Source organism: Physeter macrocephalus, chromosome 21 (genome assembly GCF_002837175.3).
Source record: "Physeter macrocephalus isolate SW-GA chromosome 21, ASM283717v5, whole genome shotgun sequence".
In the NCBI taxonomy this organism is placed as follows: domain Eukaryota; kingdom Metazoa; phylum Chordata; class Mammalia; order Artiodactyla; family Physeteridae; genus Physeter; species Physeter macrocephalus.
The window spans coordinates 82919050-82937688 of NC_041234.1; the positions used below are offsets into that span (position 1 = coordinate 82919050).

The 18639-nt window shown below is 51.4% G+C and overlaps 2 protein-coding genes across 5 annotated transcripts in view; one reads left to right on the plus strand and one right to left on the minus strand.

Annotated features, from left to right (window-relative positions):
• Positions 1 to 18639, minus strand: part of TSC22D3 (TSC22 domain family member 3) — a 59239-nt gene that overhangs the window by 4638 nt on the left and 35962 nt on the right. The window lies entirely within an intron of this gene.
• LOC102975691 (COP9 signalosome complex subunit 9-like) lies at positions 9393 to 9614 on the plus strand (the record flags this gene model as incomplete). Its single annotated transcript, XM_055081904.1, has 1 exon — positions 9393 to 9614. A coding segment is annotated over one exon (222 nt), but the record flags the coding sequence as incomplete, so codon positions are not given.

An 18639-nucleotide genomic window follows, 5' to 3' on the forward strand; every position in this document is an offset into this window, starting at 1 on the left:
TCATCCAGGATCTCATGTTCTATTTTTAAAACCAAGATTTTGTTACTGTCCTATGAACAGCAAATGACAGCAAAACTACAAACCAAGGCTAAATATAAACCATCCCAGGAGAACACCCGCCCTGTGATGGGTCCAGCCACACACGGGGTTACAGGGTACTTCACAAACAAACAGATACCAAGTCACAGGGAAAATGAGGTGACTGTTGCCTACTAAGAGTTACACATGCTTCCATCAAAATATATTTTCATTCTTTTAAGCGTCAAGCTTAAAAAAAAAAAAAAAAAAAGCCGTCAGAGGCTTGAGGTCCTTTTATCCTGCTCTTTCCTAAGTGAGGCCACCTGGTGGTCAGAAGCAGAATTGCAGCCAGATGGAGCAACCTAGACCAAACAAGGGACAGGTGATGCAACTGGGAGTATTATTTACACCAACTCAGGGCCATGAGGAGAACACTGGGTTTCACCACACATACAATAGTTTGGATGAAGTTAGGGCCAGTACCCATGAATCAGTCGGTGATTCAGGCTATGGTCCAAAGAAATACCCTAGTGCAATCAAGCTATTGGAAAAGTACTGGGGCCTCTTATCAGCAAAGAAGGTAATTATTATTTGCTTCAGGATATTTCACCTAACCAGGTAGTACCTGGCACAGACACCCTGGCCAAGGCCCCGGTTAAGCCCAGTCTGAAGGCCTTAATTTTCTTCAGGCTGCCCGTGCAGTCATGCCACCAAAGAGCCAACATTTTTCACTATGATGTGGAGCTCCCATTGGATCCCACCAGTGGTAATACGTGCACAAGGTCCATTCTATTTGCAAAGGACCGACAAAGAGATCTACCCAAGCAAACCTACTGCGCTAGCCCAGGATGGTGATTTCCTTCACCCCAGTTTAGCTGGGAGACAATCCCAACCTCAGGATATCATGTTATCTTCAGGTCACAAACTCCCTGAACAAGGTGTTCAACGCTAAGCTGCGTGTAGTAGACAGAACAAAGTGCAGACCACATTTATAGGTCATCAAGAACATTATCTGAGCAAAAAATAAAAAAACAAACCTTCTTAAATCCGGAGCTTAACTGATACTGGAATTCCCTGGTATATTAAACTGCCCTCTGTGTCACAAAGAGCTTTCTTGGTCCAGGAAGAGTCTGAGTTGACCTTTCATTGGCTTGTAAATCTTTCCTCAGCTCACTATTGCTACTTACCCCGAGTTCCAAGGGAGATGATGAAAAGAAAAAAAGAGAGATAAATAAGCCGGGTCGGCAGGGAAAAAACACCACCAGGAAAACAGGGCATAGGACAGAAGAAAAACCAGCTCCTTCAATGGGGACTCCCTTATATGGAGACAGGCGTAGAAATCCAGGTAGTTTGGGGAGGGAAAAACAAAAACAGGTGAAGTTTGCTAGCAAGACTGTGTTGGAATTGTACATTAATTATACTTCAATTAGAAATAAGCTCAGTTTGAGACCCGCTGACAATAACAGCTACCATTAACTGAGCAACGGCTATGGGCCAGGCGCTGTGTTGGCTGAGTCACAAACCCTGTGGTGTAGGCGCTGTCACCATCATTTAACAGATGAAGAAACCAAGGGTCTGAGAGGCTACCTTGCCCAAGGTGGTGGCACAGCTAATAAATTATAGAGCTGGGACTCCAGCTCAGGTCTTCTTGACGTAGAGACCAAGTTTGTTCTTACTACACTTACTGGTGGGGGCAGGGAGTAGGTTTGTTGAATGAGTGAGTCAAGGCAGTTGGGGGATGGGTTGGAGGTGCCAGGAAAGTAGTGCAGAGGAAGAAAAGGTGAGGGGCAGGGGAAGTACTCCTAGGACTCCAGCAGCATGGGGGACCGGAAGAATATGGAGTCTCGTAATAATCACAGTCCAGTCAATCTCCAGTTCCGTAACTGGCGCCCTTAATTAACTCTTTCTCCCCCCTATTCCCGCAGTGCTCAGCTTTTAGGAGAATGAAACCAACAAGAAAACAAGGTCGTATCAGGGATTTCGTTTCAGGAAAACAACTTTGAAAGGATGTCCCAGGTCCAGCCCACACTCAGCCAATCTCTCCTCCCCTCTGCACCTCCAGTTCACCAACCAATACGGAGAAGAGCTCACCCTGAGGCCTTATGATTCTCAGTTCGCAAATAACGGCTGGATCCCTGGATCTCAGGCTTTGCTAAAGGAAGACCACCAACCTAAATGTCCCTGTAGAAAGATTTTCAAACAGCAGGGGTAGGGGAGACAGGGGCAGATAGGAGGGGGAGAGGGAGAAGTTGGAGGAACCCAAAAGGCTTTCTGTGTAACCCTCGGCACACTGGAAAATTCCTCTGCCCAGAATAGCTGAGCCAAATGTTGCAGCGAGTGGAAGCTTGTGCTGTATAGGGTATCTGTGATCTGATCTAACTTTTCGGAGTAAAGTGCTGATCCATGAGGCTCTCAGCGTCCTTGTGTCTCTGGAGGTAGGCCCCAGGCCGGCAACAGTGGCCTAAGGATTTAACAGCATAGCAACTCCAACATGTGCGTTTCCAAATTTCCTGTCTTCCATCCTGTGAGTTACGTGGTAGGCTGGACCCAGAGCCACCGGGGCCACAGCACGCAGCTGATGAGGCAGGTCCTTTGCCGGCTCTCGGTTCTAGGCCTACAGCTATGGGATTCTGTGATTAAACAGACACAGCTGACCCTCCCTCTCTCAGGGTGACCTTCTAGGTGGAGGGTGGCATGAGGAGGATGGGGTCAACTCCCGCCATTTCAGGTGGCCCTGGAAGCCAACTTGTTCCCTTTGAAGTGGAAGAAGCGTCTCAACATCATCACCGTTCTGTTCCACTTCAAAAGCCAGACTCTCTAGGACAAGAGCCCTTCCTATTTCAGATTCCCACAGCGCAGGAAGGCGGAGACTGGGCAGTCTGGGCCTCAGAACCTGTGGGCAGGATCTCAGCACGCTGCCGAGGGGTGGGAGGCAGACTCAGGGTGGGTGCGGTAGGTAGGGGGCGGCGAGGAGGGGGAACATCTCACTTCCCTTTTTGTCACACTCGAAGCATTGTGTACCACGCAGCCCAAAGGAAACTCTTTATAGGCAAGTCTTCCTTATTTTCTACAGGGAATGTTCTACCCCCCAAGGCTCGGCAACGTTGCCGGCGAAACACAGGGTCTTGTGGCAGGAGAAGCGGGAAAAGACACGATGCGAAGAGGTGCGGGACAAGCCACCAAGCAAGCGCTGCGTTAGGAACTGGACGAGGAAATCAAAAAGGATACCGAGCACCGGAGTGTTAGCACAGTTGACGGGGCGGCTGCAAAACAACCCTCCCCATTTACCCCTCCACGGCGGCTCCCTTCTGCCTGAAGCTCTGCCTACTTCTAATTACTGACTTGTCCCTTTTTCTGAAGAGGCTGGGGGAATAAGGAGGTTGAGATGCCATCATTTAACTTGTGCTGGCTTCACTCTTCTCTCTTGCCCTCGGTTCCACTCCAGCGTGGGAGACTATAGACAGGAAGGATGCTGCCACTTAATCTTTACTTTGGCCTCATGGAAAATCCCCAAAGTCCAGAAGGAGGGAAGCAAGAAGGAAAGACGGAGACAGACAAAGTGCCTTGTCCTCTGTGGGTCACGCGAACTGCCCTGCGTGGCCAGGGTCCAGAACGTCGACTTTGGGGGGCAGGAAAACAGGGAGGGGGATGCGCACGTAGATGCAGAAGGCAGTGGTGGGCGGCAGGGAGCCCAAGGGGAATCGTGGTGGAGAGGGACACTGTCTTGGAAAAGTGGCTCTAGCAACTGATTTGGGCCAGACCCTGGCACTGAATGATGGCAGGAGCAATGAATTGTGCCTTTCAGCTCCCTCCCAGACAGGATCCAATGCGAGCTTCACAAACAGTCTCCCAGTGACACTAGGGCTGACAGGCAGAACCAAACCCCGTTTGGACAAGGCACTCCACTCCACTCCCCCTCGTTCAAAGAAGTCAAAAAGGGCTCTTGTCAAGTCACCTTTGTTACCCCAACTTTGGTGGCTAACTATGGGGGGGTAGGCAGTCTCTCCTGGCATCTCAGCAAGACCGGAAGTACTGGCAACGTTATCCAGGAATGAATGCAATTTAGCTCAGTGGATCTTAAATTTCATGAACCTTGTATCAATATTCATGCTTGTCTCCCGTCTCCGTTTGCCTTGCAGCTGGGAAAATTTACCTGCATCATTTTTCTAAGCTCTCTTCTCCTTTTCCACCGTCCCCATTACCCATCTACAAGTATGAAACAGATATTCCTGAAAAAAGAGAATGTCAAATTAACCTCGGTAAATGGAATCCCCTCCTCCACCTAACACTAGTTGCCATTATCATTCAATTCAATTCAATTCAATTCAATTCAACTCAACTCAAAGTTGATTGACTGCCTAGTCAAAGTACAAGGCACGTTTCAGGGAAAGTAAAAACAAACAAACAAACAAACAAACAAACAAACTGGTAGTGCAGGTTAACAATTGTGCTTCCTTCCGGAATATCCTGGGCTTGTGGTGACCTCTGAAGTCTACCTACTGGTTAGATCTCAGTGAAATGTTTACTTCAGGAAAAGGCCTGGGGCTTGGGGGTGCTCAGGAGGGTAGCCTGGGGTTTGGGAGGGCCACACCACCGCCGTCACCCCTGGCACCACTTCAGTCCTCAGAATCGGGCCCGCCTTTCTTCTCCCCACCCTGTCGTTTGGTCCATGCCCATCTAGCTGGGGATTAACATAGCAGCCACAAAACTTGGAATTTCTGTGGGACCCAAGGCTCCTCTGACATGGTGGCCAACAGTGTCAGGGTCCCTCACTCTGATTCCCTTCCTTTGTAAAGCAGGGGAACAAAGCACAGGTCCTTAAGGGTCTCTGAGCTGCCTGCCAGTCCCTTCCTTCTGAGAAGGGGGTCTGTGTTTAGCACGGGGAGGGGGTCACCTCTATCTGTCAACCTCTTTGGCCCGCCTCCTTTGGCTACCTCCTCGTGCTCTTATCCTTGCTCTATAGTGCCCTCCCAGACCAGCGAGCATCTTCACGTGGGCAAGTGAACTCCCGCATCACGGCCCACCTGCTGGGAATCCTGGCCCTCGACAGCCTTCTCAGGGGCTGGGAAAGGAAGCAGCAAGAACATGGCCACTCTCCGTGTTTGTTTGTCTGCACCAGCCCTCCACCAGCTTCTCCGGGCCAGGGACACACTGGCAGGGCCTCTCCCCAGCCCTTTTGCTTTATGGAACGGTCCCAAGAGCCGAAATTCCAAGCCTTTTTTTTTTTTTTTTTCTGGCAGTTGCCGGGGTTACTCTGAGTGGTATGTGAAGGACTTGGGACTACTGGCAATGCCTGGAAGACAAGAACCAGGAGGGTCTTGTTGGGGACGCTGAGCCAGCAGACACGGGGCCCGTGAAGAGGCCAGGGGCTCCGAGGTGCAGCACCTGACTCCCCTGTGGGCCCCGCTATAGAATGGGTGACCTCTGAAGTGGTCCAGGTTCCCTGGGGAACAAAACGACGGTAATAACGCCGGCCTCTTCAGGCGCGGGGGCTCCTGGGCCAGGATGGGTAAGCATTATGAGCCTCCCAAGACTCTCACATTGTACGCCCGAGGCCCTTGTTTAACTCACAGCGGAGCTATTCACCGTGGGCTCACTTGAGGTAGCTCCTTGATCCTCTGTTGTGGGACTCTGTGACTTGTGAGGAGAGGCTCTGTAATTGCAAAGGGCCTCTGGCTCTCCAGCCGCCTCCCCCCTCCCTTGAGTTTCCTGGATGGAAAGAAGGCAGCCCAGCTGAGGTGGGGGGCGGTGGCAGGAAGGGGCAGGGGACACACTAGTCTGAGAAGAGAAAGAAAGGAGAGAAACAAGGCAAGCTCCTCTCTGGGGGCCCCCCACCCAGCCCCAGCCATGGGAACAGAGCCAGGCAGCTCAAAGGCATGCGGGGAGAGGTTAAGGAAGGCCTCCTGCCGGGTTTGAGAACCGCTGACAAGGAATACACACACCTTGTCAGGAAGAAAGAGCGGCACACAAGCGCGCGCGCGCGCACACACACACACACGCACACACACACACACGTTTATGCAAACACCTGTTCAGCCCTTGACAAAGTCTAATTCACAGAGCTAGGCACGCAGAGGGCATCATTCCATCTCTGTCTCTCTCTCTCTCACCTGATGCCAGCTTCGTGACCCCCAAAGGGGTAGTAAAGCAATAGGACATGGCAAAGTGGCAAGGCAGGACACTGTAGACCCAGTCAGAGCGTCACAAGCCGTGGCCTCTGCTCTCTCTGACATCCAGAGCTGGCTGCGTGCTGCGCAGGGGTCATAGGTGACAGGCTCTTGGGGGAAGCTTGGAGTGGAAGTCAGGTGGGCATAGGGGGATCCAGCTTGACACTTCACACTGTACACCGGGCACAGGACGTGCTGGTGCTGCCAGGTCCACAGTTTTCAAAGATGTCAATCACACATTCAAATGAAAGAGAAATAAAAACAAGCACCATTTGTGTGCAGTCAATCATGTGAATGCCTAGGAAATGATTCCCATAGGCTCCTCACGAGTACAGTTCTAAAGAGAGCCAGTCCTGGCATAGATGTCACATGTGGCTGACGACCTGAGAAGTGTGATCTGAATGGCACTGAGAAAAATTCCTCTCAGTCCAAGCTGTTTGCCTGACCGGACTACTGCAGTGCCTACAAACGTCACCCTCAGAGTCATACCTTTGAGTTATAATGGAATTCTTTACACTTTGAGGAATTAGGAAAGTGTTTTCTTCCGATGCAAAAGCCCTGGGAGAGTACCACATTCTGCCACTATCAGCTACAAATACTTAAATAGGGATGAACTAAATTTCTGTATTACTTTCAACACAGTAGTCAGTGGCGGATCAGCATCAGAAGATGACTAAACACACAGCAGGTACACCTTGCTGGTGGGCTGCGGAGGGAAAGACGTGGGTCCAGGTGAGGAGAGTACGGAGGCCCTGGGCTCCAGCCCTAGAAAATCTAGTGGAATACGTCTGTGGCTTGCGAAGGGTACTTTCAGGAGATGTGGCTGCAGCTCGTCTGGCCCCAGTCCATGGAACTGCTTTTGGGAACCACTGGCCTACAGGTGAGAGCCAAGACAGGATCCACCCGAAGACTCCCCAGAGTGCCACGGTCACCACGACCCACTCTGTATGACACACGATGATGGGGTTCAGCATATTCTGAGCCGAACATCTGTTCGGTCATCTCCTTCCCCGTCACGTTAGGCTACCTCTTTCCCTCTCACTCCTGAAAACTTGATCAGAACGTGAACGAGAGCTGCTATTAGAAAGGTAACCCAAACTTGCTCTGATTTATAAATCAAACTTTGGCAAATTTGGCTTCTCTGTTACGAGGAACAGATTGCTTCTAAGACACTTCACAGCTGTCCGTGGGAACTCTTGGCCTGGGAGGTTGGAGGCGTGGGGGGCAGGCATCACAGGGCGGGAAGGGAGAAGGACCCGGAGCGAGGGAGAGAACGGGGAGGGGCTGATTTTTCTCCAACAGCACAGTCTGGTCAGTTAACCTGCCCTTACCCCCCTTCAACAAAAGCCGGCTCTCCTCCAGCCCTGTGGCTGTCCCTGCCTGGTCAAACGTGGATCCATTCCGAGGTTGGCTGGAGGGCTGTGACTCACTCCCCGCCTCAGGAGCTTGCTGGGGTTGACTACAAAGACTTGCCAGGATCTCTGCAAACGTGCCCATCCCAACCCTGAGCCAAGCCTTGCGCTCCCCTGCCCCTACCGTTCGCATCCCATCCCATGGCTTGCAAGCGCGCCTCCGGGGCAAGGAGGGCGCCCCTGCGGCTCACTGACTCCCCGCTCCCAAGGGAATTCACTGCTCTCTGTGGTACGCATCCGGCCTGTGTTTCGGTATTTTATTTTATTTTTATGTTTAGTTTACACTGCCTGCTAGGTTTGGGGCTTAAATAAACAAAGGCCATGTTTCCCCCAAGGCCTGGACTTCCTGGTTGCCTGTCAGCAACAGAGCGACCCTTTTAACCTCTTTTCTTGCTCCTTGAGACAGGCAGTGTTGGGGCTGGGATTGGAAGAGAAAGACACTTTGGGTCAAAAGCCCGGAAATTCTTAGTGCCAGCCTAAAATACCACCCCCTTGCTCTTCTCCACATGAATGTTAAGCCCCGAAGCTGCTTTGGCAAGTACAGACTTCCTTCAAAGGCCACTGCCAGACTGTAAGGGTTAAGGCACAAAAACGGAAAATTCAAAGTATTCGCATTGATTTTTTTTTTTTGAGAAATCTACTTACAGATGTCTTTGTACCACCAAGCAAAGACAGAAGGGCCCAGGTCTTGGCGGGTGGAGCCTTGGCAGTGAGCAGCCTTAAAGGCCTATACAGACTGAGCAGAGCTCGGTGGGCCTGCCTGGGAAAGGCTTCCTGCCAAAGCTCATACACCTTAAAAAATAAGAGGAACACTGGCCCCTGTGTCCTAGGCTAGAGCTCTAACAGCAAAGTAACAAATCCTGGTCAACAGTTCTGACATCCTGTTACTTGCTAAAACTAATAATACCGTGGCGTTTGTTGACAGAGTTGCAGAAGAGCTAAAGTAAACATGGAAACTGAGGAAAGGCCAAGTGTAGACAGTTACTAGCTCAGCAGTTGAGAAAAGGGAGTTTCACAGACACTCCTTGGACATCTGGGGGCAGTGGGGCCTGAACACAGTTGGGAGACAGTCCGGAGGCATCTGTCTTGTCACCAGGTGATTTCTCTCTAACAACAGGCCGCTGCAATAATGGGCTTGGCCCACGGAGCTGAGTCCTCAGACAGAGGGTGATGACAAGAAGAATTGAGAGGGACTCTCCTAGTGCGTATGCCAGGGTAGGTGCTCCCTGAGAAACGCAGCTCCACACCCATTCTAAGTGAACTAGGTCAAGTGGGAGGAAAATACATCAGAAGGCCAGAGTTCCTTTTCTACCTTACCACCAGGCCCCCAGAACTGCTCCGAAGGCTTCTAAACCCCCTATGCTGCTAGCTCCTCATTCACGAAATGGGAATGATGCCCCCCTGCCCCACATAAACAACACACAAGGTGTATATGTTTATGGACTCCCCAAAGTCTGGAAATGGAGATAACATTGTATCGTTTTTGCAGACCGATGATGTCCTTGACAACAATGTATATATGTGCCTCTGTTTCCAGACATGGTGGATATCCTGTAGGCGGCATAGCTGAGTTCTTCAGGTAGTAGAAAGGGCCACGTGAATGCGATATGTGCCATGATGAGTAAGGGCCCTGGTCCTCAAATGCTGTTGGCAAAATGGCTCACCAAATGAGCAGTCCTATCAATGCTGTTTCAAAGTCCATTTCTAACTTCCTGTCCAGTTCCAGTTCGTTGTTTGCATGATTTCACAAGTTATGGATACTGCCTATGGGGAGGGGCATAGTTTGAGGGACTGATGTTCAGATGGAAGCAACATTCAAAATTTAGTGTCTTGGCAGGTGGAGGTGAAGCAGGCGGTGGACGAGATGTTTCCCGAGGGTGCCGGGCCCTACGTGGATCTGGACGAGGCAGGAGGCAGCACAGGGCTCCTGATGGACTTGGCAGCCAATGAAAAGGCAGTTCATGCAGACTTTTTTAATGATTCTGAAAATCTCTTTGATGATGATGATATCCAGTGAGGTGTGTCCGGCGGTGTGTTTGCTCAAGCTTTGCCACGCGGTGGTGTGGTGGATCTCCTCAAAGGACAATTTCAGATGGTTCCAGAGAACTTGTGGAAATCACTTGAAATTAGGAGATGGTTAACCAAGAAAGAGAAGATGGTTTTAACCATCTGGATGAGACCTGTTAGTCTCTGAATGTGACCAGCTTTTGTTCTTAACTTCAATTAAAAAAAGTGATGTTATTAAAAAAAAATTTCGCGTCTTGAAGGTCTTAGCAATCCTTCCCTCACAGAGGACTTGTAACTTGCATAAAGTTTTGTCCTTGAGAGCTTCTCCAATGGCACAGTCAGTAATCAGCAGGACCCCTAGTCTTTCAAGCAGGACTGAAGGCACAGCGAGATAAGATCATGACCACTGGAAGTGGACAGTGCAAATGGTCTCAAGTGAGCAGTGACTGGCTTTCTAGACCAGAATACAAGCTCCTCGAGGGCAGGGGCTTATCTTATTCATCATGGTACCCCCAGAGTCTGGGCTAGTGCCTGGCACGCAGTCTCAATGCCATAAACATGTGCTTAATAAGTAAAGAGAAGGTTTAGATAAGTATTAGAACTTGGCTAATGGCCTCCACGGGGAAGAGCTATAGGCAAATTCATGAATTTGCCCCCTGTTAACATGTTAATTTGGGGACAATCAGTGTATGAGAGCAACTCGGCAGTTAAAAACACGAAAGACTGGTGAAAATCAAACATACTTGGAAAACCCAACCCAAACACAATTTAATTGAGTAAGTGGCCACTAATGACCTGGAACCAAGGCCCGACCTCTTCAATAAAAGGGATAATTCACCCGTGTGTGTGCTCCTGGTTCTGCACTAATGCTGGGACTTTGGTCAGTTTCCATCTTTAGCTGGAGGGGCTGGGTCAGTTGGGAACAGGGCATCCACAGGGAGCAGTAGAGGGTGATGAAGCCCAGGAGGAGGGCAGCCAAGTCTCAGCTGGCAGTAACATCAAAGAGGGATTTCGGGCTAGCAAGCCTGATTCTGAGCAAGTGACAGCCATATAACTGGAACGAGGCGGCGGTGGCGGGGGGGGGGTTGCAGATAAAAACTCCATCCTGACTAAAAATACCCTGATGACCGCCAACATAAAGGAAATTCTCACCATTAATGTCATCCTTGGGTTTGAAGTTTTGAGGATCCCAGTTAAAATGAAAGGTCTTTCTCAGAAGGGGAACTATTTAGTTTTTCTCAGGGAAGGAACATGATGACCTGCTCACTGCGGTCCGAATGGTTGGGGGGCTTCTGGGAGAAGTGACCCAGGCTGACTAAGTATAGACTAGGGGGCTACTGCCTGGGGTGGGCCATACAACGGGTCCTGGCTAACTGGTGGCCGTAGGCTTTCAGGGGACAGGCAAATGTGCCCCAATATTCCTGGACTCACTGTAAAGAAACCAAGCTGCCTGAGTGGGCAGCTTTGAGTAGCAGAGTTTATGACAAGGGAGATTGTTTTCTCCTGCTCTTCTTGGTAAACACCAGCAAACTGTTCTGAAGAGGCCGTGAGGAACAGTAATATGTATATGTCCAAGCCCTACTGGGGGTATCTATCTCCAGTGCTTTCCCGTCCGGGGGATCTTGTTTGCAAGCTCGTCAAAGCATCCTCCCTGGAAATCTCCTCCGCAAGTCCTACTGACTCACTGTTAAGTTGGCATAGGTGAGAAATTGAAGGCTCTGTGACTGATAAGGGGTTGATGGGTTCTCCTTCCCCAGGGTAATTTCTTTTTACCAAGAGCCTCCTGTTGACCCAAAGGAATGAGTCCAGTGTGGGAAATGCCAGGCAGGAGGTCAGGTTGCTGGGGGGAGCTTTCTTTGGCCATTTTCCACCACTCTCTGTTGGCAGTTGCCTTCTCTGCCTGTGTAGCAGGCGACCCTGGCGGCAGACACAACACTCACACCAGAGCTGGCCAGGGCAGCCCTTGCCCCTCAGCACCCCTCCTTCTTGCCCTTGTAAACCTGGCAAAACCTCAGCCCCAGAACCCCACTCTAGCTTGACCAGGTGATGGCCAACTGCCTGATACCAGGCAGAGCTGGGCCGATGGAGGGAGGCAGGGGAGTAGGGCTGGGCAGGTTCTCCCACCCCCGTGGCTCTGTTGTGAGGTGCTGACAGCTGAGAGAGGACCTGAAACCAGTTAGCCTGGGGCTCCCAGCCAGCAGTGTATTTTCATCTTGTTTTGACTGGGACTGTCCTCCTCTGTGTAAACACGTCCATGTCAAGGGGAAGAAAATGTAGAACAGCTTAAAATAGGTGGGTGGAATGCATCCCACCCATGAATCACCAGCTCAGGGAATGCCCTGCAGGTAGGCCTTGTTTTAAGCAAACCTGACATATGAAAACCTTAACTCAACAAGAGGGCAGGGATGCACCGCTGTTAGGTCTTGACCTATCACTGAGAGCTCTCAAAGCCACATCTGGTCCAAATAATAACTTCAGTAGCTCCCATGTACTGATTACTTAGCAGGCACTGTGCTAAGAGTATATCCATTAGCCTTTTGAACGTTGTCAAGAGTTACGGATAGCTAATGGTAGGAATTGGGTATCGTATTATCATTAGGCCCATTTTGTGGAGGAGGAAACTGAGGCTCAGACAGGTTAAGTGACTTGCCTAGAGTTACCTAGCACGTAGTGGGCACAGGAGAGATGTGAACCTCTGGGGTGTGATTCTAAAGCTCCAGGCTGTCTCTAGCTGGGCATTTAGCTTTGTCTTGAGATTTCTAGGCAGGGCTGCATTCTTGGCATGAATGTCCATTCGTGCTGAACCCCCTTCATCACAGTTTGCAGGGGAATGACTAACAGGCCTTTATCAGGGTTAGGGTGGGGAAGCCCCCCAGGTGGGGGCTGGTCCTTTCCACTGACTGAAGGATTCCCATGAGGGGGGTCCCCCTAGCATGCCAGGATGGGACGGATCTGCATTTCATTTCAGGCCTGGCAGACTGTTTAAGGGCAACTGCTTGACCAGACACAGGGAAGGCCCCTCCTAATTGCAAATAAGTACAAACTACTCGACACCAGGCTGGGGTAGGGACAAAAGACTCAGTATAATCCAGTATAAGGAAAGACCGAATGTAAACAAAATGTATTTTGAAAAAAAATGTCACTGATCACAATGTTGGTGCAGGGCTGGCCCCCAGGCTAAACTGTGAAGTAGGAGTGTGTCTTCAGAACCTTCCTGCTTCCTTTTCGGGTACCTTCCTCCTGCCTGTCCCTGCAGGTGACCTGTGCCCTCCTGCTGCCTAGGGTTCCATGGGGCCCCTCACTACTGTTTTCAGTGGCCTGTCTTCCCTAGCAATGTCCCCTTTAAGGGGGACTCTTAGTCTCCCTCCCCCAAATCATAAGTACCCAGCCCATCCTAAAGGATAAATCGGGGAGATGTGTTTGTGTAGGTGGTAGGTAGTAGCTTAACAGGTTTTCCCCAGATCATGGGGCTCTAACCCTTAGATATCAGTCAGTGGTATAATTTTAGGCATGGGCAGGGGGTGTGGAGGTGGGCAGAGAGCAAGCTGGGTGGGGGCAACAGTGGGAGGGGGGAGACTGCTCGTCAGTGACCTTCAAATCTTGCCAAGTAGGCCATGTGCTACTCTGACTATAGGTCAAGTCTGGGTCTGCACGGAGGGATAAATGCTCCACCCTTACACTCATGCTGTATTGTTTCCAGAGCGTGGTAGACAGGGCACTGGGATAATAGTCAGGAGACAGGAGTCTGGCCTGGTTTTGCCTCTGGCTACTGGAACAACCTTGGAAAAGTCTCATAACCACTCTGAGTCCCAGTTTCCCCTAAATGTAAAGTGAGAGGCTCAAGGCTGCAAAGTTATAGTTATTTTGGTGCTTATTTGATGAATGATACCCCCATTTAGACTGGGAGCTCCATGAAGCCATATACCAAGGGCCTATAACAGTGTATGGCACATAGTAAGCACTCAACGAATGGAATAATTGAATGAATGAAGGAAGGAAGGAATGGCAAAAGTGACTTCTAAGGTTGCTGTCAGTTCCAACAGTCGCAGCCTTGATGTCCTCAGATGCAGCTCTTTACAGCTGTGCCTCTGAGTGGAGAGGCCCAGGCCAAAGGCTGGGTGAGGCCTTCAGGCCCTTGTCCTCAGGACCAGAAGGTACAGGGGCAGCCTGAACTGCAGAGGCGCAGGCTCTGGGACCGAAGGCAGTAGGCAAGAGCTTCCGGGAGGCTCAGGAGGCTTGCAGGATGCTGGTTGGAGTGGAGGGGGGGGGCGGTAAGGAATGTAGGAAGGGAAGGGTTGGTCAGGAGGAGTCAGGAGAGTAACTTTTACACAGTTTTCTGTAAAACGGGAAGCTGAGATAAGAGAGACTTGATGGGTGTCTGGGCTGAGGTAGGAAAAGTGCCGAGTTGCATGGTGACTCAAGGTCAGGAGCTGGAATGGGGCCCAGAGCTCTCAAGCCTCTGCTCACCCCCTTGGGACTGGCCCCTGGCTCCAGGCCAACTCCCTGAATAGCTCCCCTCCCCCCACTCAGCCATCCACAATTCCAGCTTCTTACGCCAACCTGCTTCCCTGTCCAGCTGATGCCTTGGCTGTCCCCTCCCCCTCCCCACTGAGACATGAAGTCCTCCCCCAACCTCCCTCCGAGACTCCGAGACTCCGGTGCAGTCACCCATTAGACCTCTGGAAGCAGACTTGCCCCCCCCCACCCCTTCTCAGCATCGCCCGCATTCAGACTCTGACGCAACTCCTCACCTCCCCTCCCCTCCCCTCCCCTCCTGGCCTCCCCTCCCCCCCCCCACTCCGTGGCCAGGGCACTCTCCTAGGAATACTCCCAGACAATATTCTAAGGCGCTGAGATATTCTCCCGTGTCCCCACTCTTTCCTCTAGCACCCTTTCACGTTTCAACAGGAGCCACAGTTTCAATCCAGGAGAATGAATCTTTAACAGTGACATTTCAGGTATTAGTGAGTGGAGAGAGAGAGATTTATGGGGCAGGTGTCTTTCCCAGAATTCCTGATATAACGCGCTGTGGAGGTGGTTACCTCAATACTCTGGATGCTCATTAGACCAATTCTGTCTTTTGCTGCCCTGGGATCTGGGAGATCAAAGTTCTGGTCCCATCTCTGCCATTAAAACTGTCTGTGTGACCTTGGGTAAGTCATGTAATCTCACTGAGTCTCGGTTTCTTTATCTGTCAAATGGGAGTAATTACCCTTGCCCTACCCACCTCGACAGGGGTGTTTTGAAAATTAAAGGAGATGTGGTGCGTGTGTGTGTGTGTGTGTGTGTGTGTGTGAGAGAGAGAGAGAGAGAGAGAGAGAGCGAGCGAGAGAGAGAGCGAGAGAGAGAGAGAGAGAGCGAGAGAGAGAGAGAGACCACTAACTGCAAGGCCCGGGACAAATATCAGGGATCATGCCTCCCCCCCTGATGTGTTTGAAGGATTCATTCAGGTTACTTGGTACAGCCCTTTTTACAAAAATGCCAGTGTGCCTTTGGCCTGCCGCCTTCCTCTGTTTCTCCTCAAGGGCTTGGGCCTTAGCCAAATCTGGTCTCCTGTGTAACTCTGCCCAGCTTTGAGAACATCTCCTGCCCCTCCCCCACCCCCTCCCCACCCACCCATCCTGTCGCCCTCAGGCCTTCCTTCACCATCCAAGGGCCTCTTGCCACACTCTCTCCCTCTCTCGCCGCCCAGGGCCCAGGGCCATCCGTGTGTGCCGAGTGACCCTGCTCTCCCAGCCCTGACCTCAGCCCATCCCCATCAAAGCTTTGAAGAGGAAGGACTCTGGGGCAGGGGTGATGACTGAACTTGATGATCTGCTACAGAGGCTGAGGACAACGCGGAACACCCAGCACGCGCTCCAGAAACACATCATTGTTTGGTTGCGTGTGCTGGGGGAGACCTGGGGGTGGAGTCTGCTTTGGGGCTCCTGACATGGCGCCAGATAGGCAACTGCTCCACCTCTAGATCCGCCAGGCCCTGCCCGCCTGCTCTTCCCACCCATCTTCCCCTTCACCTCCCAACCCAGAGAATGGGCTGGGCTCTTTCATCTCCAGGACCTGCATGCTAGAATGTGATTTGGGGCCTCCCTGGCCTAGCGCCACTGAGTTTCTCTGGTGACCCCACCTTTCCCCCAGGGACAAGAGGCTGAGAGCAGTTTGGGGCACCCTCTGAATTTCCCAGCATAAGCAATCAGCTCTCTCTGAAGGCTGCACTCAGGAATCTTCTCACCTGAGGAAACCTGGGTTTCCCTCTGCAGAATTAGGGGCTCCTGGGCTTTCCCTAGGAGCTGGAGAACGATGCTTACCACAGTTCAGCATGGATCTAATAGCTCTGCTCCTATACTAGGTTGACAGCAGTCCCCTTGGCTGGAATGTCTCTTGGTCTAGCAAATACTAGAGAGGGTTTCTTCTAAATGGCAGGGGCAAAGCCCTTACTTTTATCCTTCAGGGCTTCGTTTCAACCCTCCTCTCCCCAAAGGAGGAAATTAGAAGCAAAAGGTGACCTTGCTAGGCCTTGGCAGGGAACTGGTGACAGGGCGGCAACGCACGGCCTTATTTTGTTGGCCCCTGCCACCTGTCTCCCTCCCTCCGACTGCTGCTGGGGCCCCATGTTGGCAGGCAGGTGGAGAGGAGGTAGGACTCTCTGGAGAGGCCACCTGGGAAAGCTGGTCTCATAATGAGAGCCTCAGTCACTTGGAATTGGTTTTTCTTCACTCCATTTTTTTCCCCTAAGAGGCTAACAATTCCAATCAGGGATTTGTTTAAGAGCATCCAATGAATGGGGCAAGGGTCACACAAGAGTACTGGGGCTCTGAATCAGGAGAGAGACCAACTTTTGCTCCTGGCCCTGCCGTGACATTGTTCTGTGACCACAAGCTGATTGAATTCCCTCTCAGGCCCTCAGTTTCCCCACCTGTCCAGACTCTTATCTCTGGCCCTGGGCGGGGATCAGTGATGTATAAAATCCAAGGGTGTCAAATACTAAGTGATGGGCCCCTGAACCCTCTGTCCTCTGTGGAAGAAGCCCTGCCAATTTGAAAGTGTTTCCACTCCCCACACTCCACTCGGAGCTCACCCTTTGGTGAGTCCACTGTAGCAGTCACCACCCTTAACGTCTGGTCCAGGACCCACTCAAGACCTCTGTGCCAGGCGGTGGCTCCTTAACTGGCATGCCGTCCAACCAAGCCCCCTCTCACTGAACATGCATCCATGTCCCTTCCAATCACTCCTTTGAGATGATCTCGCCCTGCCTCTTCCTCCCAATCCGCCTTGCCCTCCTTTCCCCCCAGCTCACTATTGCTCTGGGAGCACCATCCTTTTCTCCTGGCAAATATGTCTGATCCACACTGGCTGGCTTCCTCCTTAAACGGGCTATTCTCCCCTTTGGCTTACTTGGCATTGTCTGACCTCTTTTTGTTGTGTTTTGCTTTCCCACATATTCAGAGAGATGGAAGGAACCTTGAGGATCGACTAGTTCCAACCCCTCCTTTATAGGCGAGGAAACAAATTTGAATACAGCAAATGACTTGCCCAGGGTCACACAGCCAGGCAGGGGCAAAGCCAAAACTCCATCCAGGTCTACCTGATTCTGGGGCTTCTGCTCCTTTACTCTGCTCCCTTACCCTTCAGGTAAGGCCTTAGCCCACCAGCCGCCACTCCCCTCTCTTTCTCCCAAAGCACCTATTGCCCATGTTACACCGCTGAGCACTGATTCTATTCCCTAACTGTTTCCCACGTGTGTGTCTAGGTTCCCCAACAAGAAAGTAGTCTACGGGGGCGGGAGCTCACTCATTCCTCCCGCTTGAATGAGGCACAAAAAGGGGAAGTGAGTTGCCTAAGGTCATGCAGCTCTTCAGTGGTAGAACTGGGAACCGGATCTAGGTCTCTGAGTCTCCACTTGGGGCCTCTTCCCACTATACCACGATGTGGTGCACCTCTCTTTTTATCCCATTTTTCCCGTTCTGTACTGTACTGGGATGTTTCATTCTTGCTTCTTCTTTATATTCTTATCCTCCTTCTTCACTTCTGCATTTTTCACAAACCTGCTGGATTTTATAGCTGGAAGGGACCTCGGGGATCATTAGTTTCACCTCTCACTGCACAGATGAGGAAACTGAGACCAGGAGAGGGGAAGTCATCTGCTCGAAATCAGAGAGCTAATTAGTAGCCCAGCTGGGAGCCAAGTCCAAGTCACCAGCTCTTATAGTTCAGTGCTCTTTCAACCACCCTCTTCCTGTCTGCACTCTTTGCCAAAAGTCCTTCTTGTTTGGAAATCCCCCCTCCTCTGCCCTCCAGGTCCTGCAAGTACTGAGAGTGCTTGGGCCCGGGGTCACAGAGCATCACTGGGGAAAGGTAGAAGGAGAAGAGGCCTGGAACCGCCCATATCCGCCCACCTCCCCCCCTGGGAGGCCCCAGCCTGGCCTTGCCGAGAGTGGTGACTACCAAGTATGTGTTGAGATAAAGCAATAGCCTCTCGGATTCTCAGTTCATGGCCTAGACGGTGGCGTCAAAGCCCGAGCCGGCTGCAAAATGAGGTCAGTTCACTGTCCTCCCAATGGAAAAATCTTGTAAAATCAATAGCACTTATAACGTCAACAGACCCGGAGACCTTTCCTGTTTGTTTTTTCCTTCTGAGCCGCTCTTTCTCACCCACCCTGCTGTGAAGGCATAGACAACACAGGAATCTGGCAAGTGAAGCTGCAAAGGCCAGACCATAGCTCCCAGAGCCCCTGAACCGAATGGGGAGGGGTGGGTGCATGTCAAGGTATGAGTGACTCGTGAAGACCCCGGCCAAGGCCCTCCTGGCTAACCCTCGGGCAATGCCAATCAGATCCTAGGCCCTCCTTTGGTAACTGGCACCTGGCTGGGAATAATCAGAAGCTGTCCGGAGCTCCAGTAGTGATTCTGGAAGCTCGGCCCTAACCCAGCTTTGCCGCACTGGGCCTTCACTAAGGAAGAGAATAACTAGAAAGCCAATTAGACAACACCATGGGGCCTTCCTGCACTGGGAAGTGTCTGAGGCCCTCAGACCGGAG